Source organism: Aspergillus ibericus (assembly GCF_003184845.1).
Source record: "Aspergillus ibericus CBS 121593 unplaced genomic scaffold BO80scaffold_1, whole genome shotgun sequence".
In the NCBI taxonomy this organism is placed as follows: Eukaryota; Fungi; Ascomycota; class Eurotiomycetes; order Eurotiales; family Aspergillaceae; genus Aspergillus; species Aspergillus ibericus.
Genome location: NW_020292099.1, coordinates 165,443 through 190,955, shown reverse-complemented (window position 1 = coordinate 190,955; position 25,513 = coordinate 165,443). Strand labels below are relative to the sequence as shown.

At 54.7% G+C, this 25,513-nt stretch overlaps 10 protein-coding genes across 10 annotated transcripts; 5 read left to right on the top strand and 5 right to left on the bottom strand.

The window, feature by feature from the left end:
* Positions 1-40: 40 nt before the first annotated feature.
* BO80DRAFT_450859 (uncharacterized protein) lies at positions 41-1,505 on the bottom strand (the record flags this gene model as incomplete). Its single annotated transcript, XM_025721844.1, has 2 exons — positions 41-1,438; positions 1,491-1,505. 2 exons carry the CDS (start codon positions 1,503-1,505, stop codon positions 41-43), a joined length of 1,413 nt encoding a protein of 470 aa, XP_025580432.1.
* A 433-nt stretch (positions 1,506-1,938) lies between these two features.
* On the bottom strand, positions 1,939-2,306 carry BO80DRAFT_439993 (uncharacterized protein; the record flags this gene model as incomplete). The annotated part of the gene is made up of 3 exons (XM_025721103.1): positions 1,939-1,984; positions 2,041-2,146; positions 2,207-2,306. The coding sequence occupies 3 exons, from the start codon at positions 2,304-2,306 to the stop codon at positions 1,939-1,941; spliced, it is 252 nt and encodes an 83-aa protein (XP_025580431.1).
* Positions 2,307-4,778: 2,472 nt separating this feature from the next.
* BO80DRAFT_1161 (uncharacterized protein) lies at positions 4,779-7,013 on the top strand. The gene has a single exon (XM_025713450.1). The coding sequence runs from the start codon at positions 5,103-5,105 to the stop codon at positions 6,681-6,683; it is 1,581 nt and encodes a 526-aa protein (XP_025580430.1). The 5' UTR covers positions 4,779-5,102; the 3' UTR covers positions 6,684-7,013.
* A 715-nt stretch (positions 7,014-7,728) lies between these two features.
* BO80DRAFT_395539 (uncharacterized protein) lies at positions 7,729-9,452 on the top strand (the record flags this gene model as incomplete). Its single annotated transcript, XM_025717317.1, has 2 exons — positions 7,729-8,013; positions 8,137-9,452. The coding sequence occupies 2 exons, from the start codon at positions 7,729-7,731 to the stop codon at positions 9,286-9,288; spliced, it is 1,437 nt and encodes a 478-aa protein (XP_025580429.1). The 3' UTR covers positions 9,289-9,452.
* A 447-nt stretch (positions 9,453-9,899) lies between these two features.
* Positions 9,900-11,599, top strand: BO80DRAFT_370504 (putative monooxygenase). Its single transcript, XM_025716452.1, has 3 exons — positions 9,900-10,006; positions 10,064-10,264; positions 10,353-11,599. The coding sequence occupies exons 1-3, from the start codon at positions 9,961-9,963 to the stop codon at positions 11,435-11,437; spliced, it is 1,332 nt and encodes a 443-aa protein (XP_025580428.1). The 5' UTR covers positions 9,900-9,960; the 3' UTR covers positions 11,438-11,599.
* Positions 11,600-12,863: 1,264 nt separating this feature from the next.
* BO80DRAFT_469988 (putative C6 transcription factor) lies at positions 12,864-15,342 on the top strand (the record flags this gene model as incomplete). Its single annotated transcript, XM_025723056.1, has 5 exons — positions 12,864-13,475; positions 13,539-13,928; positions 13,976-14,310; positions 14,360-14,710; positions 14,760-15,342. Exons 1-5 carry the CDS (start codon positions 13,098-13,100, stop codon positions 15,340-15,342), a joined length of 2,037 nt encoding a protein of 678 aa, XP_025580427.1. The 5' UTR covers positions 12,864-13,097.
* A 497-nt stretch (positions 15,343-15,839) lies between these two features.
* BO80DRAFT_498251 (uncharacterized protein) lies at positions 15,840-20,231 on the bottom strand. The gene is made up of 2 exons (XM_025724125.1): positions 17,321-20,231; positions 15,840-17,265 (listed from the first exon to the last, which is right to left on the bottom strand). The coding sequence occupies exons 1-2, from the start codon at positions 20,116-20,118 to the stop codon at positions 16,110-16,112; spliced, it is 3,954 nt and encodes a 1,317-aa protein (XP_025580426.1). The 5' UTR covers positions 20,119-20,231; the 3' UTR covers positions 15,840-16,109.
* A 142-nt stretch (positions 20,232-20,373) lies between these two features.
* Positions 20,374-22,996, bottom strand: BO80DRAFT_420399 (RNA polymerase-associated protein). The gene is made up of 4 exons (XM_025718352.1): positions 22,439-22,996; positions 21,605-22,347; positions 21,412-21,551; positions 20,374-21,361 (listed from the first exon to the last, which is right to left on the bottom strand). The coding sequence occupies exons 1-4, from the start codon at positions 22,651-22,653 to the stop codon at positions 20,630-20,632; spliced, it is 1,830 nt and encodes a 609-aa protein (XP_025580425.1). The 5' UTR covers positions 22,654-22,996; the 3' UTR covers positions 20,374-20,629.
* A 226-nt stretch (positions 22,997-23,222) lies between these two features.
* BO80DRAFT_430476 (demethoxyubiquinone hydroxylase family protein) lies at positions 23,223-23,987 on the top strand (the record flags this gene model as incomplete). Its single annotated transcript, XM_025720704.1, has 1 exon — positions 23,223-23,987. The coding sequence occupies one exon, from the start codon at positions 23,223-23,225 to the stop codon at positions 23,985-23,987; it is 765 nt and encodes a 254-aa protein (XP_025580424.1).
* Positions 23,988-24,142: 155 nt separating this feature from the next.
* On the bottom strand, positions 24,143-25,118 carry ltpA (tyrosine protein phosphatase LTP1). The gene is made up of 2 exons (XM_025713351.1): positions 24,924-25,118; positions 24,143-24,863 (listed from the first exon to the last, which is right to left on the bottom strand). Exons 1-2 carry the CDS (start codon positions 24,991-24,993, stop codon positions 24,298-24,300), a joined length of 636 nt encoding a protein of 211 aa, XP_025580423.1. The 5' UTR covers positions 24,994-25,118; the 3' UTR covers positions 24,143-24,297.
* Between the last annotated feature and the right edge of the window lie 395 nt (positions 25,119-25,513).

The window sequence follows — 25,513 nt, the reverse complement described above, 5'->3', positions numbered from 1 at the left end:
TATCATAGTAATGTATTGTACATCAGTGCTACGGGTGAGGCTACGTGATTAGTTCCCATTCCATCCCGACGTGCCATTTACCTGCGGTCTGGAGGTGCGAACGGTCTGACGGGGAGAGATCGTTGAGACTCAGGTCTGTTCCTGAGACCTGAGCACTCTGGTGCTCTCCTAGGTCGACTTCCCATGCCAGACCCCGACAGACCCCGATCGTATCCCCCGGTTTAAGCTCGGGGATGCGAATCGCTGCATGACGAGACCGCATGGAGGACTGTCGAGGTGGCCCGAAAAGAAGCACATTCTTCATCTGGGTTTCATTATGAGTATCCGACTCACTAGTTTCCCCCCGGGAAACCACAGGGTGTCCCTGCACAAACGCAAGAGAGCCACAACTCCTTAGCGCCATTTGACGAGCACTGTGTATTTGGACAGCAATCGAGTACTTCCATATGTCCGGCAAAGATGAATCTGTTCTCTGGTTATAGCTCGGACTCGTCTGTTGCTGCTCTCGTTTTGCGCCCATCTCTAGAATCCAGCTGCGCACTTCTGCAGCCATGCCACCAGGGACATAGTTGGGCGTTGCGGAACGGTGGCGACCGCGACGCCGGAGCGCACGAGACGAGGGGGAAAATGGAGTGGGAATTCCGGTGGGGTCATCATTGTCCCGTGTGGGGGACGGCGAACGAGGCAAGACGAATGCTGGTGTCCGTCTTTGCGAGGATGGGATTGGAGTTGTTGTAGTCGAAGTGGGCAGCCTGATGCCGGGTTGAGTCTGGCTACTTGGGGGTAGCTGTGATGCTGATAAGACAAATCGACGGGGATGAAGGGAAGAGGGCCTGATGCTGGCCGGGGTGATGGGTTGGGGCGTCTCTGTAGCGGGTGGGACGGGTTTCAGGAATTGTGGTTCTGGGCGTGCTTGGTTTGGCGTGTGGTAGGAAGCTGACGGGGTTGGATTGTCTGCTGACGGTGACGGGGGAGGATCCGGTGAGGATGTCACGATTGTGTCGGCGTGTGGTTTCCGTTGAGTTGAGGGGGTGCCATCATTGTTGTTGTTCCAATAAACTCGACGTCTCTTTGTACGGTCCCTTGTAGGTCCAAACAATTCCTCGAATGCGGCGTCGATCTCCCCTAGCTCTCCTGGCAAGCTACTTTGGGGTTCCTCGTCGGAGATGCCCTCCTTTGTGAACAGATGTGGTGTAGCGTCCTCGTCCGGCTCGGCCTCGGAATCTTCGATGATCTCCCTCTGACGCGGGGTCGGTACATGTGTTCTTACGCGTTTGGCAGCACGCGCCGTCGGAACAGGTGTGGCATATGGAAAGTCGTCATGGTCTTCGACATCTTGCGATGCTCTTGATGAAGCGGGGGTTTGCGAGAGGAAAAACCGAGGGGTTGACGCGAACTGCGGGCCTGCGCTGCGACGGGAGGAGGCACGGAAGGGCGTCTGGACGGATTTTAGCTATGCGATTGCGACGAATGGGGGGAAAGACGCGTACTGCTACCGGGGGCATTTAGGACAGGCTAGTGGGGAGGAATTGCGCGACAACATGTCGGGACGCGTGAGATGCCAGAAGTTGATGCATCGAGCGTGATATCATCTGACATGTAATTTAGCTTCCTTCTTTGGCAAGCGGTCTACATGATCCGGTGACATGCCCTAGTCCCGATACGGAACAGATCGGCTATCGGGTCTGCTTCGTATGATTGGCTTGTCGATATCCCTCTGCTTCATCCATCATCCCAATGACCAAAACTCAAATTTGCTATGCAGGTGCCGTTGAGCATGATACAGTTCAGAGGGAGCACGTGCCATAAAAATAAATGCAGATCTTTGATTTCATCCCACCAATTGTGGGCGCATCTTGACGAATAATACAAGCATAGTAAGACTCGTTACCCCATTAATCATAGCAACCTGTACTCCATCACCCAGGTATAACTCCATCACTGTTTCTCATCGGTGTTCGCATCCGGGGTCATCGATTTCCGTCTGTACGAATTGTTAGGTTCTATCTCACTGTGCTGTGTGTAAAGGCAGAGAGGTACCTGTTGAACTCCTCAATCATGGCCGCCATATTCCCCGCACCACTGGATCGTCGGTCCGGATGGTCGTTTGCTGCCCCTCCAAAGCTTCCTAATAGCGAGTTGATAGCTTTGTTGCAATCATCAGCAAATGTCATGAAAGGTCTCTTTGCAGGTGTGGCAAACATACCCATCTGATTCTGGTGGCGTTCCTCTTCCGCAAGTTGCTGTTGCAGAGAGCTCCGGCGTCTGTCGTGCTTGAGGTGGCCAAACTTCTGAACGAGATCCATGTTGATATTGATCAGTCGGTTGTAATAAACGTAAGAATAATCTGAGATTCAGTAAACAGGGGAATAGGTAGACATCTGCAACACATGGGTGGCCATATGGGGGTTATAAGTGAAGTGGTCCTACCCCGACGTCATTGCATCATGGGTCCCTTGCACCATCATATGATTGCACGACCAAAATTTGCGTCCACACGAGGGAGAAATCAGAGCCTATAGTCTACAGAAAATATCCAGCAGATCGCCATGCAATGCGTCATCCATCGTATTGCCATCCAGGCCTCGACTGACCGTGCGTCGGGTCTACGGATATGCTTGGCAAATGTTAACCAGCTGTCAAGTGAATAACAGACGCATTACGGACGGGGATCTTTGCAGGCTTGAATGGGAAGCTTGTCGGTAATATATAATGCTATTGATCATTTAGCTCTAGGCCTAGTACTTGGCAGGGGAACACATCTTATCGTTGCGGGTGCGTGCTCTTAGCCTAACTATATATATGGAAGCCTCTGCCGTGTACCTTCACCCTCAACATTGAACATATTCATTTGCCACAAGTACATACGCCAATATAACCGTTCTACTCACACTTCCCCAATTTCTGCACAGGATTACCTCCAATACGAATCAAATCCCCAGCGACCGAATCACCTCGCCATCTCGTGTCTGCACTGCACCGCCACCCCGCAAAAGGTAAATTCCCCTCCAGCCAGCATCAACCGCGGCACGGTAATCATCACCCGCAAGCACTCGCTCCCAATCACCCTCCTGATCATTGTAGTTCTCCACCAGCCTCGCCAACCGCTCAGCCACATCGAAGATCATCGGACTGGGGTTCTCCTCCCCAGCTTCATACCTGCTGATCACCAGATCGACATCATTCACCATGATCCCATTATCAAGACCACCACCAGCATCAGCAGCAGCCTTAGTAGAAGTAACATTATTTATTCCTCTCAAAATCCGGCAAACTTAAACTCTCACCCCCTCATCTCATCCGCCATTCCCCTCCCAAGTGACCCCAGCAGAGCAAGCACCCGACATCCGAATTTGAAACCACACCGACAACCACCTTTTCAACACCCTTCCCCGGGCCAACCCCCTTACTCCCATCTTCACATCCCTCAACCGCCCAAAAGCCACACCCCCGCATCCTCAAAGCGCGTACCCGCCCCGACTCGCAAACCGATCTAATTACCTCTGCACCAGTCCATCTCGGTTACAGATACTATGTGATCCATCACGTTTATCAGTAGTAGGTGAAGTCTCCGCCAAACCCCGTTCGAAGCCCCGGATCACCTCCTTCCACTGTTATCGGGGCCCGTTGTATCGTATTGGTCGCGGAGGACTTCCGCGCGGCCGTATATAGTAGATGGGGTGCAGGCGGGACTGTGCCTTGTACTATGTAGATGGATTTGAAGGCGGCAGGGGCGATGGTGTTGCGCGGTAGGTTGGAGGTGTAGGCGGCCGAGACGTATTGGTTGGGATGGGGTGGCGCGGGTGGATGATTGTGTTGAAGGGGTTGATGGTGAGGGGGAGGGTATGGGGACGTGGTATGTCTTTTACTGTGTACTTAGGTTGTTGGGTTGGGGGGATGGATTGGTGGATGGATTGGGGAAGCTGGGTGAGGTATGGGAGTTGTTTTGTACGATGCTATTATGTGGTAGGTTTGTTGGATTTTGGGTCGTGTAAGATGTGTATGTGAGAAATATGTAGAGGGTTAAGGTGTGTTGATTTAAGGTGCATTGACAGAGGATAGCACTAGGATGGGATATGGTGATAGCAAATTCAGGTTCAAGGTACTATGTAGCCTGATATCAACCACGAGTCATGCGACTAACCTGCCTGCTGGGAATAGATCCTGATATTCATGACTGCACGTCGTATCTGATCTCAAGATACAGTTTGGTCTTCATCCAATGTATAGAACCGTGCATATAATCCAAGCAACGTACTCTTACGCCATCTGAGCATGGATGTCCCACATGCTCGGAAATGGGCATTCCGATGGCACCGATGCCCGATTGTTAGCTCGGGGTTGATTGCTTCTTCAAGATGAAATGTCCGACACTGAGGCCCGACGTCCGATCCCGAGCGGTGGAAGAGTTTGGTGGCAGATAAGATTAGATCGGAATTTCGATGCACGTACATAGTCCATACGAAAATGCTGACAATACTTACTAGTATGACAACAAGCAATGAGGTATTGTGTAGATGTTCTGGATTGAACCCGGCTAATCGCGTCAAATACCTTTGTTTCTGTCGGGGGCCAATCAACTGGCTTGCCACAGCATGTCAATCGGCTCCTCGCTTCTAGGCAGCCATATTCGGTAAGGCTTAGACGCTAATTTAGTGCCGCAAGTCTTTTCACCAGCAATTTGCCATCCCGACGATGGGACGCGCTCCATGGATGCTCTCGAGCTCGGTATTGTGTGGCCGGTAGATGCGCTCTCCTCACATGCCCGTGCCTTAGCCCCGAGTCCGATGTAGAACCCACGATTGGCTCTCCACCACCCCTCGCAGTGTGACCTTGAACAAGAACTCTGACCGCCGATAGCAGTCTGCGTCTGCCAATCTGGAGTGTCCAACTCGTCGTAATGTGGTAGGGAGCCACCGTTAGTCCCAGCCCTGTGCTGACGCGTCCCTTAGTGCGTATGTCTAGTATCAACCAACGCCGAGCGCTTCTCCTATCTGGTCCTGCGCCGGTGCCTAACTGAGATGGCTATAAATCGACAAAGGTCCCACCGATAAGAGTCGGCCTCATCGCCATTTTTGACACCACCCTCAACAACAGGCACCATGGGTGTCAGACCACTTTTGCTATCGACCCTCCTGTGGGCCGCTAGCACCACCGCCGTGACAGAGTCGACGCCATATGCAAACCACATATTCAACTCGATCCATTCCTCCATGCGGCAATGGGGATCCTCTTTGCAACACAACGGCATGTCCTTCTTCCTGGCGACCGTCCCCGCCGGCACCCAGTTCTACCATGGCACGTCGATCGCTGAGGCCGTGAACGGCACGGAATGGCTCGCCTTCGAGCCGGAACATGCCATGGTCTTCGCGAGACCCCACCATCCTCCTCCGTCTACCGGAAGCGAGGATGACAAGAAAGATCTGCGAAGACGCGACCTGGAAACCGAAGGAGAGGAACTGGAAGCAGGCTGGCTACACACTTATAACGCTGCCAAGGATCTGCGGTTGCTGTACGTCGATGGCATGGCAGCTGGCAAGACCTCCAACGGAACCCTTGACCTGGAGGATAGAATCTTGTTCCGGGATTCTCTACCGGACGGGGCGATGATGGGGGAACGCGAAAGGGCTAACATGTTCTGCCGCATGGCGCGCGAGGAATGGGACGATCGTCTGGACGGTTTGCTCCGCATGGAGGCAGGGTTTGAGGTGATCCTATGCGACTTTGCTCGAGATCTCCACGAAGTCCGTGTTACCCAGACCAAACCGAGCACTCCCTTTGCGGGTCCAGGAGGAGGAAAGAAAAAAGGCGGCGGTCCGGGAGACGGAGGACTGTGGTTCAAGGCAATCGCTGCACGCTATGATGGAATCGGAGGCAACCGGGTTATCTTAAATTATGACAATTTCGTGTCTGCGTATACCTATGGACTGGATCTGTTCCACTCAGCCAACGAGACTTTCACGTTGCCGCGGTTGAAACAGTTTTCTGCCCAGGAGCTGGACCCGATCAAGGAGGGACTGAGTGAGCTCGTCCTGAAGCATGAGGCCAAGGAGGCTTTGTTCAACTGGCAGACCATCACGGACATGGTGGTGGAGAGATACGCGCGCGAGATCCGCTATCTCGCGTCCGGCCAGGCGTCGACAGTGGAGCAGCTCCACGCGGAGATTGACCTGGCCCTGGGGCCGTTCATCGACTACGGGGATCGTGATGGACAACAAGAGGTGGATCGCTGCTCGATGCAATTCATTCCTGGAGGGCATCTGGGCGATGGTATCGCTGCGACGGCAGTACACTCGGTTACTCGTAGCATTTGCTCGACGATGGTGGAGGCCTGGCAAGAGACGGACTACAAGACGGCCATCGGACTCTTCCAGGACCTGATGGAGTACCTATCCTGGACGACCTGGAAGCAATGCAGTGGATGCGGTGACCACGAGATTTGTGTGGTGCCGATTTGGCCGATGGGCACCGTAGAAGACTATAACAAACCACAATGTCGTGATGCATCGCATCCCAGCAGCGAAGGCCAGCGTTATTGGGGCGGGGGTCCCGGTGGCCCCGGTGGTCCCGGTGGTCCCGGTGGTCCGCGTCCCCCGTCGTCTTCCTTGTCGTCCGGCTGGATTCAGGGACTCATCTCGTTCCTGCGGTCGTTCTTCGGTGCCGCCCTGGGAATGCATTTCTAAGACCTATCTAAGTGGATGAGCGTATTCGAATTGACTTGTTTTCGGGCACAGTATACTCCGCTCAGGGGCGAATGGATCCTTAGCGAATGAAAGCGAACAGAAAGCGAAAGAAGAAAGGAGAGGAAAAAGCAACGGTGTCGAAGTGCCCGGTTTAGAGGCTCGGGGAGGAGGGGTTTAAAGTGGCCGAGGCCGTCTTTGCCCGTGCTGGTCGTGCTGCTTATCCGCGCCACTTCGATAGTGTCTGCAGGCCTGCATCCAGCACCGCGCCGATCAGCTGGGCCTAGACAAAGAACACTTCTGTCATCTCGCACATCCTGTTTTTTGGTGCTTCGCCTTATCTCAAATTGTCGGTAGATGCTTTTTCCTCTGTGGTCGAAATCAGGCCGCAGTGTCCCACTCTGGGCAGCCACCTCGCAGCAGACTCGCCAGCTGAAGGCCAGCCGACCAGGTTAGCCAAGTCAAGAATCCTAGGATAGTGATACTGAGAGCTTCCCAACCCAACACCGTGAGGCTTTACTCGGCCGCCTTCTCCCCAAAACCCCAGGTTGCCTTCCCCTTGAAGGTTGTTTGCTAAGGCTAAGCATATAGTTCCCTGTTGGTGCCTGCATGGACCCCAGCGTAATGTGTCATGGACTCATGGCAGCGAACGTGTTGGATCAATCATCGATCGGATTTGGCTGCCAGTGGACCCCTCGAGCTCCCCGATCGCGCAGAAATGCCGTCGGTCTGCCGATCCTCCAGATCCTGCCAGGCACAACCGGGTTCGCAGCCGATCAGCCACCAGAAAATAGACCTGGATAATGCCTGCTTGGCAGGAGACGCATGAGACTCGATACTAGCTAGATGGGTCGACAGAGCAAGGAAAAGGAGAGCCACCAGAGACCGAGTCGAGGATGCAAGGTATAAATATGCCCATCTGCTGCCTCTTCTCTGGTCATCGCAGGTCAAGCAAGTCTTTCCTTTACTTCCGCCTTTGCTTCTCTTCCCTCGCTTGACGACTACCGTTCGTTTGTTTGTCGTTCTGTCCTTCCTTGACTCTCCCAACATGAAGGCGTCTCTCGTAACGGCCCTTGCCCTGGCCGCTTACACCCTGGCGAGCCCCGTTGGCCAGCCTCACGCTCGCGGCAACGAGTGCACCTGCGGTGGTTCTGGTCCTGGTGGTGGCTCGGGTCCTGGCTCCGAGCCTACGCAGCCTGCACCGGAGTCTTCTGCTTCCCCATCCAGTCCCTCCGAGGTGTCCCCCTACCCCGGAACCTCTTCCTCCTCTCAGGTTCCGACTCTGCCTGGCGACCAACCGGCTCCTACGGTTACTATCACCACTACTACAACCGTGCCTTACCCGCTTGCGAGCGAGTCCTGCACCTCTTCGCAGGCACCTGCTCCTACCGCCCCGGCCTCCGGGTCTCCTGCTCCGGAGTCTCCTGCGCCTTACACCGGCCCTTCAACCTCTCAGCCCGCTGGGCAGCCTTCTGGCCAGCCCACAGGGCCTGCCGGACCTACTGGACCTGCCGGTCAGCCATCTGCTTCGTCTTCCTCTGCCCCTGCTGGCGAGCCTACTGGTGAACCCTCTGGTTCTTCTGGATCCCCTGGCCCCTCTGGGCCCACCGGACCTGCCGGCCAGCCATCGGCTTCTTCCTCTGTCCCCGCCAGCCAGCCTTCTGGTCCTACCAGCCCTGCCGGCCAGCCCTCTTCCTCTAGCCCCGCTGGCCCCTCGAGTCCATCTGGACCATCTGGACCGGGAAACACTGGTAACCCCGGCGGCTCTAACCCCTCGTCCACCTCGTCGGTGCCCAGCTCCTCGACTCCGGCCTCGACTCCCTCTTCAACTCCCTCATGCGAGAACGGACACTGCCACGGCACCGGTCACCTCATCCAGGACCTGGGCCCTCAGGCCGATCACCTTCTGACCGTGATCGGTAACGGCACCGAGCAGCTGTTGATCCAGCTCAGCGACCCCGTTGCTGACCTTCTCTCTAGCCTGGGTCTCACCGGCCTGGCTGAGCCCGTTGGCCACATCATCAAGGACGCATCTACCATTGGCGAGCTGATCACCGATCTTGGCGCACCCGTCGACAACCTCCTGATTGCCGTCGGCAAGGACACCGGATACCTGTTGATCGAACTCGACCACGACGTCAAGGGCCTTCTGAGCAGCATTGGACTTAACTCCCTGGCTGACCCTGTGGGTGACCTTCTCGGCGCCATTGGCAGCAGCTTGAAGCGTCGTGAGGACGCCTCCAACCCGAACGGCCTCCTCGAGAAGCTGGGTCCTGTTGTTGACTGCATCTTGCGCGTCACGGGTGAGGACGCCAAGGACCTCCTCATCAAGCTCAGCGACCCCGTGGCCGAGCTGTTCAAGGGCCTGGGTCTGACTGGTGTCGGCCGCAGCGTTGGTGAAGTGATCAAGTCGGCCGCGTCGGTGGGTGACTTGGTTGCCGACCTGGGCCCCGTGGCTGACTGCCTGTTGACGGTCGTTGGAGATGACGGCAGTGCCCTGCTGATCAAGCTGGCTCCTGATGTTGCGGACCTGGTGAGCAGCCTGGATCTCCCCGGTGTCGGAGAGGCTGTGGGTGAGGTGCTCTACGTGATCGGCAAGAACCTGTGAGATAACAGATCCAACCGCTACGATGATAGATTTGCAGCGCATTCGCGAGTGATCCCATGAGTTTCTGACCTTCGGCGCTGATTGAGGGGTAACTTGAGTATACCTACTATAGTACTTGACATAATTACCATAATTGATAATCAATGATACCTAATTCGCTTTCCACCTGCTCCATGACTCCATCCGACCTTGCTCCCACCCACCAGCCCGCTCTCGCCGTTTCCCCGACACTCCCCCCCCTCAGTGTACGTAACCGGACAATAAGAATACCCGCTTGCCAGGCCAGTCCAGTCCCCGGCTGTGAATTGAATCGCCCCACGGGGTCGACATGCCGATGTGGAGAAGCACACGCCAGTCCGGGCGACACGAACGCCTCGCCCTGAGGTAAGCCAGACTACGAGACATTCAGGTTTCCCGGGGAAAGCGTCGCCTCACGCGTGGCCCTCGGCCAGTGAAACGGCGATGAAATCATGGCGATTGTGGGACGTGGGGAAGCCATCCCCCCCCGACGGGTAAGATTTATCCCGCCGTACTATGCCCGATTGCCGGTCGCGGTCAGTATTTAATCCTCCTCGCGACCGACCCAAACGAGTCTCTAATTTTTCTCCTGGGTCAGTCAGTCTCGTCCATTTCTTCAATTCAATAGATACATCTCCTCTCCTATAATATATCATGGCGCAATCTCCGAAGGACCTTAGAATCGCCATTCTGGGCGCTGGTATGACTTGTCCTATTCCTGCGGGCCACCCGGTATACTAACGGCTCTCCACCATAGGCATGGGTGGCTTGACCTGCGCCTTGGCTTTGGCTAAGGAAGGTTTCAAGAACATCGACGTCTATGAAAACGCACATGATTTGGGCTTCGTCGGAGCTGGTATCCAGTTGGCCCCTAACATGGCTCGGGTGCTGGATCGCCTGGGTGTGTGGAAGCAGATTGAGGCCGAGGCTGTCAATATCACTGAGACTAGTGTGAGAGGTATGATTATTTATTTTATTTTATTTTTTTTTTTTTCAATAAGCAATTTGATTTAGCCGAACCCCTTGCTAATGAGCGATCCAAACAGTTGGTGCGTCGGATACGGAACTCGCCCACGTTCCTCTGGAATATATCCACGATACCTACGGATACCCCCACATGGTTGGTCACCGGTCCTCGCTCGCCGGCGGGCTGTACCAAGGTTGCCTTCAGCACCCGGACCAGATCCGCTTCCACTTCGCCACCACTGCCGATAAGGTGACTTTCGGCCCCAAGCCTTCCTTCACTGCCACTCCCCGCGATACTACCAAGGAACCCTACCGCGTCGAGGCCGACATCCTCCTCGGCTGTGATGGCATCAAGTCCCAGACTCGCGTGGCCATGCTCGATCTACTCGGCATCGAGGCCCATGTCAAGGACACTCACCAGGCCGCCTATCGGATCATGATCCACAAGGACCAGATCAAGGACGACCCGGAGCTCCTGGCTCTCATGAACAGCAACAAGGTCACCCGCTGGATCGGCGAGAAGCGTCACATCATCGCCTACCCCGTCTCCAACAACACCATCTACAACCTCTCCACCACCCAACCCGACATCAACTTCGCTGCTGCCACTAACGCCACCTACACCACCCGCGGTGACAAGTCCGTCATGCTGGGTGTTTTCTCCGACTTCTGCCCCATGGTGCAGCGCATGCTGGGTTACGTTCCCGAGGGCGAGGTCTGCGAGTGGAAGCTCCGCGTCCACGAGCCCATCCCCACCTGGGTGCACGAGTCCGTCGCCCTGGTTGGCGATGCCTGCCACCCTACCCTACCCCATCTGGCCCAGGGTGCCGCCCAGGCCATTGAAGACGGCGGCGTCATCGGTGCCGTCCTCGCTAAGCTCCCCGATACCTCTCCTGCCTCCATCACCAAGGCCTTGAAGGTGTACGAAAAGGTCCGCAAGGACCGTGCCTACGCACTCGTGGAGCTGGCTGCTGCGTCCGGTCGCGCTCTGCACCTGGGTGACGGTGCTGCCAAGGAGGAGCGTGATCGTCAGTTCGCTGCTCTGCGCCAGGGCAAGGGTCCTGTGCCCGACAAGTGGGCGGATGCGGACGTCCAGCGGGAGATTTACGGGGTTGACACGACCGAGATCGCCCGGGAGCGGTTTGATGAGCTGTTTGCCGCGTAAGACCTCTTACTGTTTTGCACGCACGATTGCGATGTACTGTATATAGAGCTGATGGATAGAAGGTCGGGTCGTGGTGCGAAGCTGGCTTGAGGGTGAGCGGGGGTTTCTTTTTATGGATATCTAGCATTGCTGCATTGCATACAATGATGAGTTATGATTCTTTACACCACGTTCAGGTTTTCATGTCCGTAGCGACAACGTAGAAGAGTAGCAGGAGCAATTGAGATTGGGGTTGGCTGGCTGGTCCTTGCTTACTAGTATGAAGTCATCACCCCGGATTTCCACCCCTCAGGCTTGGTCGCTCGGTGCCCTTCCACAGCGCCGGAAAGCAGACCCCTCGTGTTTACCTGCTAGCATCAGGCATCATACGATCACTCGACCCCTATGTGCCCACCGAGTTTCTCTTGCGGGGTGCGTTGTACGATGTTTGCTCCGCCCCCGCGAGAACCGTAGATCCCCCAACTCCAAGGGCAGGCTAAATTAACCCACCCCCGCATTTTCCATCTTCGTGGCGATATTTCTCATGGCCAGGTTGCTCAGTCAATGCAAGGCCTTTTGACAAGGCCTCTAAAATGAGCAGTGGGATTGAAAAGAGGCCGTGCCGCCTCAGAGTGGCGATGGGTGCTGGGCGGGCGTGTGTGTAGAGCTTCTGGAGGAGGAAGAGAGGAAATGAAAAGGGGGGGGTTTTATACTCGAGAAGCTCGCTTCTGCCTCAGGTTCCCCGCCACAACGCATCTCCCGCAAACCAGGACGTCTACGAGGCCGAGCTGTGTTGGGAGTGATAGTGCCGTCCTACATGTTGTCCTGAATGTTCCTTCTCTTACCCTTATTCATGGCCCTCGAGCGTACATTGGGGGTGTTGCGAAGCCGAACAATATCCATGGTTATATGCTTGTAACAATCTATGTCTACAGTGCATCGACAGATACTTTCATGGGGAGCCGAGGAGGAGCGATGTATAATAAGTGGCTAGCACGGTTGAAGAATGGAATTACGCTGCGTGTAGAACTACGAAAATACACAGTAATAAGCTGCATCGTACTGCTGCAGTGTACCTGATCGGCGCATGTCCTTGACTGGGATGTCATGTGGCAAGCTTTCAGGGCTGGACTTGGCGAGGTGGCGTGAAATGCAAACAGCTACGGAGTACGGAGCACTCTAGACGGAATGTGACCCGTCGAACCATAGAACATCACCCGCACAGCCAATCGTGACATTCTTGTTGTTCTGCAATGACGCAGTTGTCACTATCAGACTCCTCCGACGCAAGCGATAAAGTTCCCAACCAGCTCGACCCGGGATCTTGTCTTATCAGATGATTCTAGCTGGTTCTGGCCGGGTGGTGGCAAAGCATGGGAGTGAGCTACGATGTACCGAGGTGCGGTGCCGAGACCTCCAATTGCTCCAATGGCCACGCCCAACGTTCCAGAAGCACGGAGGAAGAACCCTTAAAAAGTTGCTGAAACGACCCAAAAAATTGCAAAATCCGGTTATGATTGGGGAAGGCGCCCAGGCTTGGCGCGCTTAATCATCCGGTGGTGGCTGCTGCCGATTTGGGAAGGGCAGCAAGAAATAGGGTCAGCCTTTCTCGACCTGCTCGTTTTTTCATCCTTGCTTTCCTTCCTCCCTTCGCTTCGTGTGACGGCTAGCAAAGTTGGATATGCAGGGTTCTCCCGATGCCAGCAGTGCGTCTGACGACCTTTCATCCCAGCCCGGTGCCGACCTCGTTCCAGCCGGCAACTTGAAGATCGCTATCCCTCGGCTGGCCGCCCCATCCGTCAAGGCGAATCAGCAGCGCACGGCACGCGCCTGTGTCGCCTGTCGCGCCAGGAAGACCAAGTGCGACGGTCGCAAGCCCGTGTGCCGGCAATGCCGCCGTCTCGAGCTGGTCTGTAACTACGCCGGCTCCAAGCGAGAACGCCAGCAGTTGGAGCTCGAGTCCGTCCGGACCAAGGTTGCCTCCTACGAATCGCTCCTGCGCGACATCGTCGCCGAAAGTAGCCGGCAAGGCGCTTCTGCCATTGGGGACCTTATCGATGTGGGTAGCCCCCCTGCTCTAGCCCCCGCGTGCGTCATCGCCATACTGACCCTCACCCGCCAGAAACACTTCCAAGCATCTCCGGATGTCTTCGCGTCGCTTCTAGCGGCCAGATCCTTATCGGATCCTCAAATACTACCGCGGCCACAACCGGGGATTTCTTTACACCGCATGCACCTAACATTGGCCGCTAAAACTCGCAGTAACAGCACCAACCACTCTCTTGCCGACACTCCTCTGGTCCAGGTCAGCAATATCCAGTTCTGGACGGACCTCGTTAACAACACTACCGCTAGCCATCTCCTCTCCCTCTACTTCGCCTGGGAGAACCCAACATGGCATCTCGTCGACCAGGAGATGTTCATTCGTGATCTGGAGGCCGGGAGGAAGAAGTTTTGCTCCTCGCTTCTGGTCCACACGCTTTTATTTTTCGGCTGTGTAAACGCCACTGCAGTCTGATTGTATGTGTACTGAACGTCGGCCACTAACATTCTCGATAGAGCTCTTCTTATCATTTGGGGCGTATCACAGATCGCCGAGAGGAGAAGGCCCTGGGCAAGAGGTTGTACTCCGCCTTACAGCACCTTTGGCAGTCGGAAAAGGATGACGCCGGCCTTCCAACGGCGCAGTCCAGTATCATGATCGGACTTCTTTGCTGCACCTTTGGCATCGACCGCCTGGGGACCAGATACATCATGCACGGGGCTCAACTCAGCCGGGACCTGGGGCTTCACCGCGAGTCGACCCCCTACTTCTCTAGTGATGTGGAGGCCGATGCCGGGCCGATGTCCCGGTGTCATAAGTTCGTTGCATGTGGCATCTTCGACGTGCAGGCGTGAGTATCCCACCAGTATGACTATTGGCACCGACTGATTTGGGCGAAGACTCGCCGCGCAGGTTTATCGAAAGACGCCAGTCTGGGACCAGCCGCCGGTCGCTAGCTTCTCTCGGGAAGAAGCTGCTGTCCTAGATGAAGGCGACGAATGGAAGCCATATCCTTACCTGACCCCTGTCTTTCGGCCCTTCTTCTACACTGCTTCGCACTTTCGCAATGGCTTGGTAGCGATAGTCAACGAAATCGCTGGCTTCGCGTTAAAGTTCCCGGACGCAACTCTGAATCTAGACGACTGGGAATACGGCCGTCGGACGTATCAGAGGCTACGAGAGTGGCGGGCAGGTTTACCGTCCGTCGTGTTACCAGATGAAAACACCTCGCCGCACATTCTCACCCTCCAGTAAGTCTTCACTGCAAGCTCTTACGTGCCCTTCTGACGCCGGCCACAGCATGTACTACCAAGCGACAATCGTGTCATTGTGCGAAATATTTAATCTAAATATCGATCCGAGCAATCACCCAGCAGATCCTGACTTCGACACACAAGCCATCAAATTGCGAGCTCTGGATATTATTGGATCCCTCATCCTTCTGTTTCAAACCGCCCATGGGCTCAAATCGGTCCCGATCGTGATGCTACACTACTTCTGCGTGGGCGGCGTTCACGCCATCTCGCAATTGCGCCCTCTTGATATGAAGTGGAGTCTCGTTCTGGAAAGCTGCGTGGTCGGCCTGTGGCACCTCAGCCTAGGATGGGGCCGCCTCTGCACTGCATTTCTCCGGACTATTGAGCTTGTCATGAAAGCCACCAAACCGGATCCTACCCTCGTGCCGCCCAAGGTGACAGCCGTCTTGCAACTATTGAGCACCAACCTCTGGACGGCGACGGATGTCTCTTCCCTGGCAGCCGACTATGTGGTGTACCATGTTCCGGCTCTTGCGGGACATGCAGGGGCACAAACAGGGTCTGAGTTTCGTGCTCAAGGACTGGAAAGCCTGATCCGCACAATGGACAATTTCTCTATCAGCTAGTGTGTGGTTGAGCATGACATCTTGCCATGCATATTTTTTATCTTGATGCATGTTCTCAGTACATGCGCACTTCGCATTGTACAGCATTTGCAAGCTCTTCCAGCCACCATGCCCTGAATACACGATTGAACCTGGGACTTTGATTAGCCCAATTCAGGGATGCGTGGGCTTGCTTGTTTAAATCTTAACGCGATTGGCATCTACAGCCGCTCAGCAGATGAGCAAATGAAGGCTCTGTCGCCGCCTTCCCCCACTAAGACATTGGCCGCTCTCGCGCCGATGCAATGCGATCTCCAACTGTCACCTAGCTTGGACCATGTTCAATGCAGTTTGTTGGATATACTTGCGGAGCATTCGATCGGCTAGTTGGGTATGATTAGAACGGATTGAGTGATTGACGGGTATGTGATACATGTAAATACCCTGGGTAGTAAACGTAACCAGAGCTTATCACCAATAGACGATTCTGGGATTCATCAGATTGTACTAGATGAACAATTTTGATGACAACTTGATACTGTCCTCGTATAGAAATAGAAAAATACACATCATTGGCAGAGAAACATCTAGACCAGATGGGTCTCCACCCAAACCTAACCATTTGTACCTTGAACGAAACGCCCAACCCCATCCCATATGATATGACCTTCCCAGAACAAACCCAAAACACCTTCCCGGCTCCCTTACACACATAGCCCCCAAGACAACCAGAAATAAATCAATAAATACCACACAGAACCTCCCCCCAGAAACCAAGATCAGTTCCATCACTCCCACTGCCCCTTCCCACCCAACTGCCCCAACCGATTCCGAGCATGTTTATCCAACAACGCGGAGATCTTCCCACCGCTACTACCCCTCTCCTTCAGCCGCAACTGTCGCTCGCGTTCCTGTTCCCGCGCCGCAGTATAATAATTCACTGCGCCCTTTTTTCCTCCTCCTCCACTTCCACCGCCACCACCCCCGGTACTAACTGACGACGTAGTGCTCGATTGTCTGGACTTGGCTCTCGATGAGATCGTCGAGCTAGTAGCGGATGAGGTCGAGCCGGTGGTGGTTTTCCGGAGGAGAGGTGGACGGGTGAAACCCGTTCCGTCTACGGAGCCGGAGCCGGAGCCTGAGTGGAATGCGAGACGGTTTCCGGTGTTGGAGGTGGCGGAGTTAGAGGAGGCTTGGCGGAGGAGGGCGAGACGGTCGACGACGGGCCCGCGCGTGCGGCGCGGGTGGAGACGTTGGGATGCGGGGAGGATTTCTCCATCTTGTTGTTGGTGGGGTGCGGGCTCGAAGTCTGGGGGTTGGGTGTCTTCGGTCTCGTCTTCGGGTTCGGCTTCGTCTTCGTCGTGGTCGGGCGCGTCGTCCATGGAGGCGTCCTCGTGGAAGGAATCGTAGTCGTGGGTTTCTGTCAGGAAGGAGAGCGTCTCGCGGATTTCGGCTAGCGTGGCGGGTTTTTTGGACATGGCGCTGGCGGGCTTGCGGCGGAGGTGAGGGGGTGGGCGGTTGTAGGTCTCCTCGGACGTGGGCTCTAGGGGGCGTTTTCTTGGGTTGAGGGTGGTGCTGGTGGTGGTGGTGGCGGGGTCTTGGGAGGATTGGTCGTCGGTTTGGGAGTCTTGTTGCTGCTGCTGCTCGTCGTCGAGGAAGTCGAACCCGATGTCATCGTCGTCGTCGTCACGGTCTTCGACGGCGCGGAAGAAGGCGGCTTTCTTGGGGTTTTCGGCGATTTCACCGATCTTTTCGTCGGCCAGGAGGGCTTTGCGCATGCGGGCAAACTCGCGCTGTTTCTCGCGACGACGGGCGAGGAGTTCGTCGTCCGAGTCGTCGAGGTCAAATTCATCATCTGCGTTGCGTCGGCGACGAAGGGCACCGGTCGTGATGTCTTTTAGCAATTTGGCGACTTGTTTTTCGTCCGTGTTGCGTTGGTGGAGACTGGGTGCTTGTTAGTATGAGATGGTCGCATATTGGTTGAAGAAAGGGAACTTACGCGTTCAGAGCAGCCAGCTGTTTTTCGTCTACGGTTTCACCGCTGTTGTCGTTGATCATTTGTCTGTCGTAGGCATTCTCCACATCCTCGTCCTCATCACTGGCTCCTCCCAGACCGGCGTATTCGTCGTCCGATTCCTCGGCGGCTTCTTCGACGATGTCCTTCGCCTTGCTCTTGTTGCGGTCAAAGGGGATGGCAGGCTTCTTCGATGCCTTCTTCATAATGTCGAAGGCGCTGGCGTCGATCTCAAAGTCTCCCTCTCCTTCGCCTTCCTCTTGCTCTTCGATCATGGAGAGGTCGGCCATGCGACCGCGCTTGAGCTGCTTCATCCGCCGAGTTGGGGCTGGGGAGCTGTCTTGGTCGTCTCGGTTGATGACAACAGTCTCAATGGTAGACTGAGGTGTGCCAAGGAATCGTTTGGAAGGATCAAATGGCGAGAACACAAATCCAGCATCCTGAGTGGGGTCTGGGACTTGTGAGGGCTGGGTAGACCGCGGAGCGGGAGATTCGGAGACTCGTGCGACAGACTGGGAATACCCTGCCAGCAGATCGACAGATTCTGCCCTTGGCTCCTGGCTGTCTTTGATGATCATTTGCGAGTCGGATTCTTGGTGATCGAAGCCAGGTTCAGGGAGAGAATGAGATATTGTAGAGTTGCCTCCTTCATTATCTTGGTGACTTCCAGCTATTGTACCTGCAAAGGCCTGCGTCAAGCTCATCAGGTTGCTCGAGCTCTGTGTAGGGAGATGCGGCCGTTCAACGGATCGTGTTGTGGGAGTCACGATGGATTTCGCAGGAGTCTTTGGCTCTGTCTCATCGTCATCTTCATCGTCATCGTCAATGACTGTTCTGGTAGGTCGCTTCCGTCTCCGCGTGGGTACATCCTTCTCATCGACCGACATGACTTCCGTCTGATCATCTTCAGATTCATCCCCCTCACCGGCTTCGGAGTCGACAAGTCCCTCTTCGGCGGCAGGCTTGGCTTCTTCATTCTCTTCCTCCTCATCCCCATCCTCTTCGTCGGCTTCTTCCTCCGAGCCAGAGTAGTCCCAGTCATCATCATCGTCTTCGTCTTCGCCTTTAGACGCTTTTCTTTCCATCTTTGCGATATCCTCAGCCTCTTTCCGTGCCTTTTCCACCAGGTTTTCCAGTTCGTCCTCCATGGCAGCGCGTTCTTCGGCGGTCTCGATATGAATACCCTTAGCTCTGAGCTCTTGGATCCTATCCTGTCTTTCCTTTGCAGCTTGTTGTCTCGCCTTCAATAGTACAGTAGCTGACAATTGGGCGGGGTTCATTGTCGATTTTCGTGTAGGGGACGTAAGATGCGCCAGTGCTTTCAGCTTCATCAAGGAAGCTGATTCTTGAACCTTTCTGGCCGGGACATTTTCAAACGCTGCTATACGCCTGCACTTGGCAGGGGATGTGACAATTTCAAGCTCACTATCTGAGTCGTCTTTCTGTTGCCGAGCAACCTCTTCCCGCGTGAGGCGAACGCGAACTGGCGGGCCCATTACTTCCCTCCTGTCCTTCTTGGTTGATGCCTTTCCAGGCTGTGGGGTGGCCCCATCAATCTCCATCGCCGTAACGACAGTTTGCTCAGGCTGCGGGCGCGGGTTCGCCAGAAGCTCCTCCAACGTAGGGAACTCTTCCTCCTCAGCCCCCGCAACCTCAGTCTCCTTGCCTAAATCTTCACCGGATGCCTTCCCAGTTGGTCCCAGAACAGGCGAAGTACGTGGCGTCTCTTTGCCCTTCTGAGCCTCGGCATCAGATGAATTCCGAGAACCGGCCGTGGTGGATGAATTCTCTCCTGAAGGACCAGCCACGGGCTGCTCTTCTGACTGCTTGGACTTAAATCGAGCAAAAAAGCTTTCTTTCGTAATCTTCTTTTTCGTCTGAGCTTGATGTGCCAGCTGCATATTTCGGCTCATCCGCTGCGTCTCGCGATTCATTTCCTCAAGGGCCTTCTTGCTGGCCTTTCGAGCCGGGCGAGCTTGTTGCGTCAATTTCCGGCCCGAGCCATTTTCGCCCTCGCTCTCACTACCAGAAAGAATCTCCGAGCTGAACTGCTCATGTTGCTTCGCTCTAGCTGCCCTTTTCTCTGCTTCGGCTTTCTCCTTCTCTTCACGCTCCTTGCGTTTCTGGGCAACAAGCGCCAGGAACCGAGAATTAGCCTTTGGCTGTCCTTCATCATCACCCGACCCTGCCTGGCTCTCATCATCATCCTGATCTCTTATCGGAGACGACACGAACAACGGAGAATCAGACCGGGCCGGAGAAGGCGACCGATCCGACCCATTCCTCTCAACTTGTGGCGTCCGACTCGCGGCAGTCATTCCCCTCCTCCTCGGACCAGCCGTAGGAAGATCATCATTAGACTCATCCGCATCATCCATGACCGCGTCACGATCCGCCTCTTGCTTCTCCGATCGCAGTGTCTTCGAGACCCGTTCGAAGGCCGTCTGTCCGGAGTTCGACGCATGGGGATTCTGATTATGAGCCTGGGCTTGCAGGCGAGCAGCCATGCGGCCCTTGGGCATGACGATATCGTCTTCGTCATCATCTCCGTCTGACTCTAGTGTGGTGGTAGGCTGAGTTGAAATAGTGCTGTTTTTTAGCGCATTGCTGAGTGTGGTCGTGGAACGGTCTGGTTTGGACGCCGTGCCCCCATTATCGGAATCGGAATCACTGTCGAAGGCTGCCAACATAGCCTTGATTTTTCGTCCAGGCGTGAGCATCTCGGGTGAATTGGCGCGAGACGCGGTGCGCGCCGTTCGCGGCGTGGAAGGAGTAGATGACATTATGCGTTAAGGGTGGGATATCAAAATTGGGTCGTTATCTGTTGAAAGTAGGGGACATTGCTGAAATCTTGTAAATGGTTTGAGGTCAATTGCAAGATACCCACGGTGGTGGGAATGTAGGTCCACTGTGCAAGACCAGGAAGAGCGGAGAATCTACGGGGCTGTCGGACGCGCCGCGCGCGCGTTGCTATCGCACGTGATCTTGTGATAAGCCGCGTTATCGAAGTCTGGATTGGGCAGTAGTATAGGAAAGTAGTCCAAGCTGACAGTGTACAGTTGATAGGACCATCTGTTGAAAGAGAATATGCTTGATTCTTTATGATACAGTGCCCCAGGATGTGTTTCGTTACGCCAATGAACACCGCCCCATATGAAATACAAACCGACGCTGTCTCAAATGCTTCCCGAAGAACAAAATCGTGCCATTTCCATCAGAAGCCGTCGGCTAGAACGCATATGCTGTGTATATGATGCTATTTGAACCGTGTGCCCAAAATCGTACTTCCTAATTTCAAATTTCAATATCGAGCTCCAGATCCAAGGCCGCAATGTTCTCATCATCCATGTTCCGGTGCCGGATGGTCGCAATGCCACCTTTGCTAGCTTTCTTCTGAGTGCTCGCAGGGGTGGCGCTGCGGGCAGGAGTGCTTGCTTTAGACGGTGTCTCGGATGCAGTATTCTCCTGGCTAGCGTTACTGTCTGGCTTCGGTGTCGAACCGTTTCCATTGACATCGTAATGGGTCCTCGCTTGGGTTCTGACGCGCATGAACGGGTTAAGAGTAGCTTCTCCACGAGCAACCGCGGCAGCAGCTTTACGACTCGCCTTGCGCTCCTCCAATTGGGCGCGACGCACGTTCTCGTAGTTGAGTTTCTGGTTGCGTAGGTTTAGTTCAGCAAGACGTTCGTGTTCAGAGGGCTTGTCCGCACGCGGTCTGGAGAGACCGGTACTAAGGGCAACTTTCGGTGTCGACATGCTAGCCAGTTCACCCTCCAATCGCTCGGCTTCCGCATCATCGCCAGCTGCCCTGGCAAGCTTCAGTTGCTTCTCCGTTTCCACGCGTCTGAAGAACTGAGATTTAGAATCCAATGAGCCTTGCTTGCGTAGCTTCTCATTCAATTCCTCGTTTGTGAATTTGTGATTTAGCAAACGGTTGATATCCGCTACCTTGTTGGCCGCCGCTGACCTCGTAGCCATCTTGCAGTCTTCGACCGTCATGGTTTGACGGTACCGGTTAAACTCTGCCTATAAGACATCAGTAAAACGCCAAGGGAGACACATTAAAGACGGTATACCTCTGTAAACGGAGAGTCGGAGCAAGCGATGAAGGGAAACTCGCGCTCAGCCTTTCCATGTGCCAGGACAGCATACTGATTCGTCACAAATGACCTGCCATTTTGGCCTTCCATTGCATAAGGCTTCCCCTCGGTGAATCCTAGACATATTAGCGACAGAAGTTCCAATGCGACTGCAGGGGCGGTGCCTTACTCTTTATCAGGCAAAGACGGTACTCATTTTGTCCGGTCTCACGATTCGGGCCTATATTGACACGGGCATAGCATCCGGAGATTGCGTCATCAAATCCAGGGTAGAAGCAGACCTGTGCGAAATTAGTTCGACCAACGCGAGCACGTTGAACATCCCTAAGTTCGACAGGTGGGTCGTCTTTAGGGAGGGATGGTGAGCGTTCCCGATCATCCCACTCGACTTCACTCTCGCCCTCTGCGTCCTCGTCGGAGATCCTGTCATCCCGAGAACGGGTCTTCTGATCTTTGACTGGTTCACGGCGGCGGAGCTCGTCTCGCTTGCCTTTCTGCTCTCGCTGGCGCTTGTAGGCCTCGATGGCATCTGAAGTTTCGCCGACTTTACGGCCACCAAGCGTCATCTTCTGTCGGGAACTCTTGCGGTTGCCCTCATCCAGATTTGCCACACCGGCCTTGCGTTTGTTCTTCTTTGCCTTGCGGGCTTCCTCGCGTTCACGGGACGCTAGAAGGCGACGAAGGGCGAGATCTTGATTATGGCGATCGACCTGTTGCGCACGCTCAGAGAGGAGCTGCTCCCGTTGAATCTCGGGCATCGCCATGATCTCCTCTTTATCCTTGGCTGAGTAGTAGAGTTTCTCGTAGGGGAATATGGGACCTTCATCTTCAGCCTCTGGAGCAGATCCTTCCGAATCCGATCCAGAGTCTGATTCAGACATGCTAGCAGAGTCGAGCGACTCAGCAGTGGAGCTAATTAGAGTTATGAGTCAGTCAAATCCTGATGCCGTCGCGGAAAACCACAGGCGGGGTGCCACCAAAAGACATGCTAAATCAAACATACAGTTCTCCATCCTCCTCATCGTTTCTTCGCGACTTCCGGCCTCGTTTGACGGGCCTAGCAGTACCTTTGCGACCCATGGTTGCTGATGTGTCTGGAGACTGAGGGGAGGATGAGCGAGTGGGAGATGTGACCCTCTCCTTGGAGGGGGGAGATGCCTCCTCATCAGAGGAATCTCCCGCGAGCGCGAGGAGCTCGGCGTCGAGGTCGTCAGCCATAGTGAATAATGGCTGAGGTTGCCTTGGATATCAGGTACGAATAACACGAGCGGTAAGGGAAGCGGCGCTAGGCTGCTGGAAGGAAACTGCTAGCAGAGGATTAGGTGGCTTCCGGTCAGAAGAAACAGGTGCCACCTGGGCCGCAGTCGCGCCGAGTGAAAAGGGTGTTAGGTGGCCAGAGGGTATCGAATCGGACAAGATTGCTGCGTAAAAATGTGGAGTACACTGGCAGAGATTGCTGTATATAGAGTCGCGCTATTGAGGGGAGGGCAGTGGAGGCGGGAGGGTGAAAGATGCTGTCGGGGTGGTGTGTTAAGGCGAAGGTGGTGAGTGAAGTGAAAGCAGAACCGGGAAGTGAAAAGAAGCGACTGGAGCGATTCTCGAGGCTCGTTCATGACGTTCCGGTCCAGGGATGGCGTGCCAAGCGTGTAAGCGCGCGGCTGCGGCCTTTCGATTCGGTTGGACCACCTCGAAACTCATGGCAGCATCTTGAAGTCCTCCCGGCATTAAACTTCGCCCTTGAGCCTCTGTGCAGCTTCCAGTTAGTAAATTCGGCGTCTTTCATCAACATGAAGGCCCTCGGTTTGCTCCGGAGAGCTCCGCTTACCCCTTCACTCCGGCCGACACCTCCCGCAGTTCTTGACTTTCTCGCGCCTTCCACGCTGCAAACCCGTCGCCAATGCAAGAATACAGCGACGAAACAGTCCGCAGCGATCCCCACGACATCTCAGCAAAAATCCAATTCGTCGAAACCGAAATATGTCCTTAACCAGGAACAACGTGAGTTCCTCGACAGAGCGCTCCGTGTCAACCAAGCCGGCGAGTTAGCCGCCACCTTAATCTACACCGCGCAGACACCACAAGTCGTGCGTTCTCATCCTCACCTACGGCCATTGATGAAACACATGTATGATCAGGAAGTCGGACACTTCAACACGTTCAATCATCTTATTGCGAAACATCGAGTGCGACCGACGGCGATGTACCCGATATGGGAAGTTGCAGCGACGTTTTTGGGCTGGTCGACCGGTGTAATGGGACGCGAGGCAGCTATGGCCTGTACAGAAGCCGTGGAGACTGAGATTGGATCACACTATAATGACCAAGTACGGGAAATCTTGTCCTGGAAGGCGGAGGCTGAAAGTCGGGGTGAAGAGCTTGATGAGGAACTGGAGGAAATGCTCGTGACTTTCCGGCGGATTCGCGACGAGGAGCTGGAGCATCTGGATCATGCTGTGGAAAATGATGCGAAGGAAGCTCGTCCATACGACCCGCTGGTCAATGTCATTCGCTACGGCTGCAAGGCAGCTATCAAGATCACCGAGCGGGTGTGAACATCAATGGCCATCCTCGAGGTCTTTGCCTTGATACGGCCAGAACTTCCAGTCAAACGTAGGTTGCCTCTTCTCAGGCGAGGCACCACTTTTGACCTGTACGACATGCTGTACTCTATTGTATGATTAAACATATCCGATGTATACGCCTATAGCGTTTCATAAAGAGTTTCACCCTCGAATTGAGACGTATCTGATCCGCTGCCTGAGTCTATAATGGCACAAAACTGCTGGGTATCTACAACCAGACGCGCCTGAATACCTCTATCAAAAGGCGCGCTCTATAAAAGCCAATTTATATGGCCACTCTCTAGTTTTCCGACTCAGAGCCCTGATTGTTCTCCAGATAATCCAAGAAGCTCTTAGTAAAGCGCACCACCTGCTGGTACACCTCCTCGAAACCATTGGCACCGCCATAGTAGGGATCCTGGACCACCTCGCCACCTCCAACTCGCTCATGCAGGACACCGCCGGCACCGAAGTCACCAAACAGACGCACTTCTGCAACCTTGGCACCTGTCTCCCCGCTTGCCGCAAGGGATGCCGCAGACGCTGCTCTAGTACCCTTCGTGCCGCGCGACGCGGGCGCAGACTTGTTCATAGATGCCAGAACGGACTCGCGAACATCCAACAGATCGCGCAAGTTATATTTGTCCATCGCAAGAAGATAGTCAAAATCGAGGAAGTCCTGCTTGGTGACTTTGCGGGCGGCATGCTGGTAGTTGGTGACGTTGTGGCGGCGGAGCGTGGCCATGGTGCGGGAATCAGGGGATTCGCCGGCGTGGTAGGCACCTGTGCCGGCCGAGTCGATTTCGTTGATTAGAGGGTGTGAGGATGCTACGTTGCGAAAGACACCTTCTGCCATGGGAGAACGACCTTATGAGTTGAACAGTTAAAGGTGCACTCAATCGCAGTGCGGGGAGAGAGGGGACGTACAGATGTTGCCGAGGCAAACGAAGAGGACATTGACTTGCCGTCCAGCGGGTGTAGTCTTTGTAACGGTCATCGTGGTTGTATTGTTGAATAGTCTTCTAGAAATCTATAGTTTTCGGAGGAATGCGCTCAGTGAATGCGAAAAAGGGATTGATGATTGATCAAGTGGACGGTGGCGGGGATCCGGTGCAGAATCTTTATCGATAGCGGAGGCGGTATGGAGTACTCCGTACGCCATGCCTGATCCCTGTGGCATTGACTATGCGTAGTGACAGAAGCTTTTCAGAGCAGCTCTTTTTTTACCTTTCCTTTTTCTCTCCAGGCTATGTACAGTGTTTTATGCATATGCAGACTAATGCGCGTTAGATCATAGACAGGCATATCGCGAATTGCTTGCCGAAAGTTATACAGATGGTGTCGACACAGCTGCTTTACAAGTTGGTGCGTATCTTGGAAACGACGTCGAGCTACTCCGTACATGTTACAGAGACTTGGAATATTTCTGAGGGAGAAATGAAACTTGTAGAGTCTTTACCTTGAGCCTGACAGAAAGGACTCTGCGGTTTAAATTGACATGCGCCACTCCTGCTTTC

Excerpts from the sequence above, each read along its gene's own strand:
- BO80DRAFT_1161 (XM_025713450.1), top strand. The coding sequence starts at position 5,103 with ATGGGTGTCAGACCACTTTTGCTATCGACCCTCCTGTGGGCCGCTAGC.
- BO80DRAFT_370504 (XM_025716452.1), top strand. The coding sequence starts at position 9,961 with ATGGCGCAATCTCCGAAGGACCTTAGAATCGCCATTCTGGGCGCTG. Across the intron at positions 10,007-10,063 it reads AATCGCCATTCTGGGCGCTG|GCATGGGTGGCTTGACCTGC; the intron begins GTATGACTTGTC and ends TCTCCACCATAG. Across the intron at positions 10,265-10,352 it reads CACTGAGACTAGTGTGAGAG|TTGGTGCGTCGGATACGGAA; the intron begins GTATGATTATTT and ends CGATCCAAACAG.
- BO80DRAFT_498251 (XM_025724125.1), bottom strand. The coding sequence starts at position 20,118 with ATGTCATCTACTCCTTCCACGCCGCGAACGGCGCGCACCGCGTCTCGC. Across the intron at positions 17,266-17,320 it reads CAGCTGGCTGCTCTGAACGC|TCTCCACCAACGCAACACGG; the intron begins GTAAGTTCCCTT and ends ACAAGCACCCAG.
- BO80DRAFT_420399 (XM_025718352.1), bottom strand. The coding sequence starts at position 22,653 with ATGGCTGACGACCTCGACGCCGAGCTCCTCGCGCTCGCGGGAGATTCC. Across the intron at positions 22,348-22,438 it reads GATGAGGAGGATGGAGAACT|CTCCACTGCTGAGTCGCTCG; the intron begins GTATGTTTGATT and ends AACTCTAATTAG. Across the intron at positions 21,362-21,411 it reads CCGACTCTCCGTTTACAGAG|GCAGAGTTTAACCGGTACCG; the intron begins GTATACCGTCTT and ends GATGTCTTATAG.
- ltpA (XM_025713351.1), bottom strand. The coding sequence starts at position 24,993 with ATGACCGTTACAAAGACTACACCCGCTGGACGGCAAGTCAATGTCCTC. Across the intron at positions 24,864-24,923 it reads CGTTTGCCTCGGCAACATCT|GTCGTTCTCCCATGGCAGAA; the intron begins GTACGTCCCCTC and ends TCAACTCATAAG.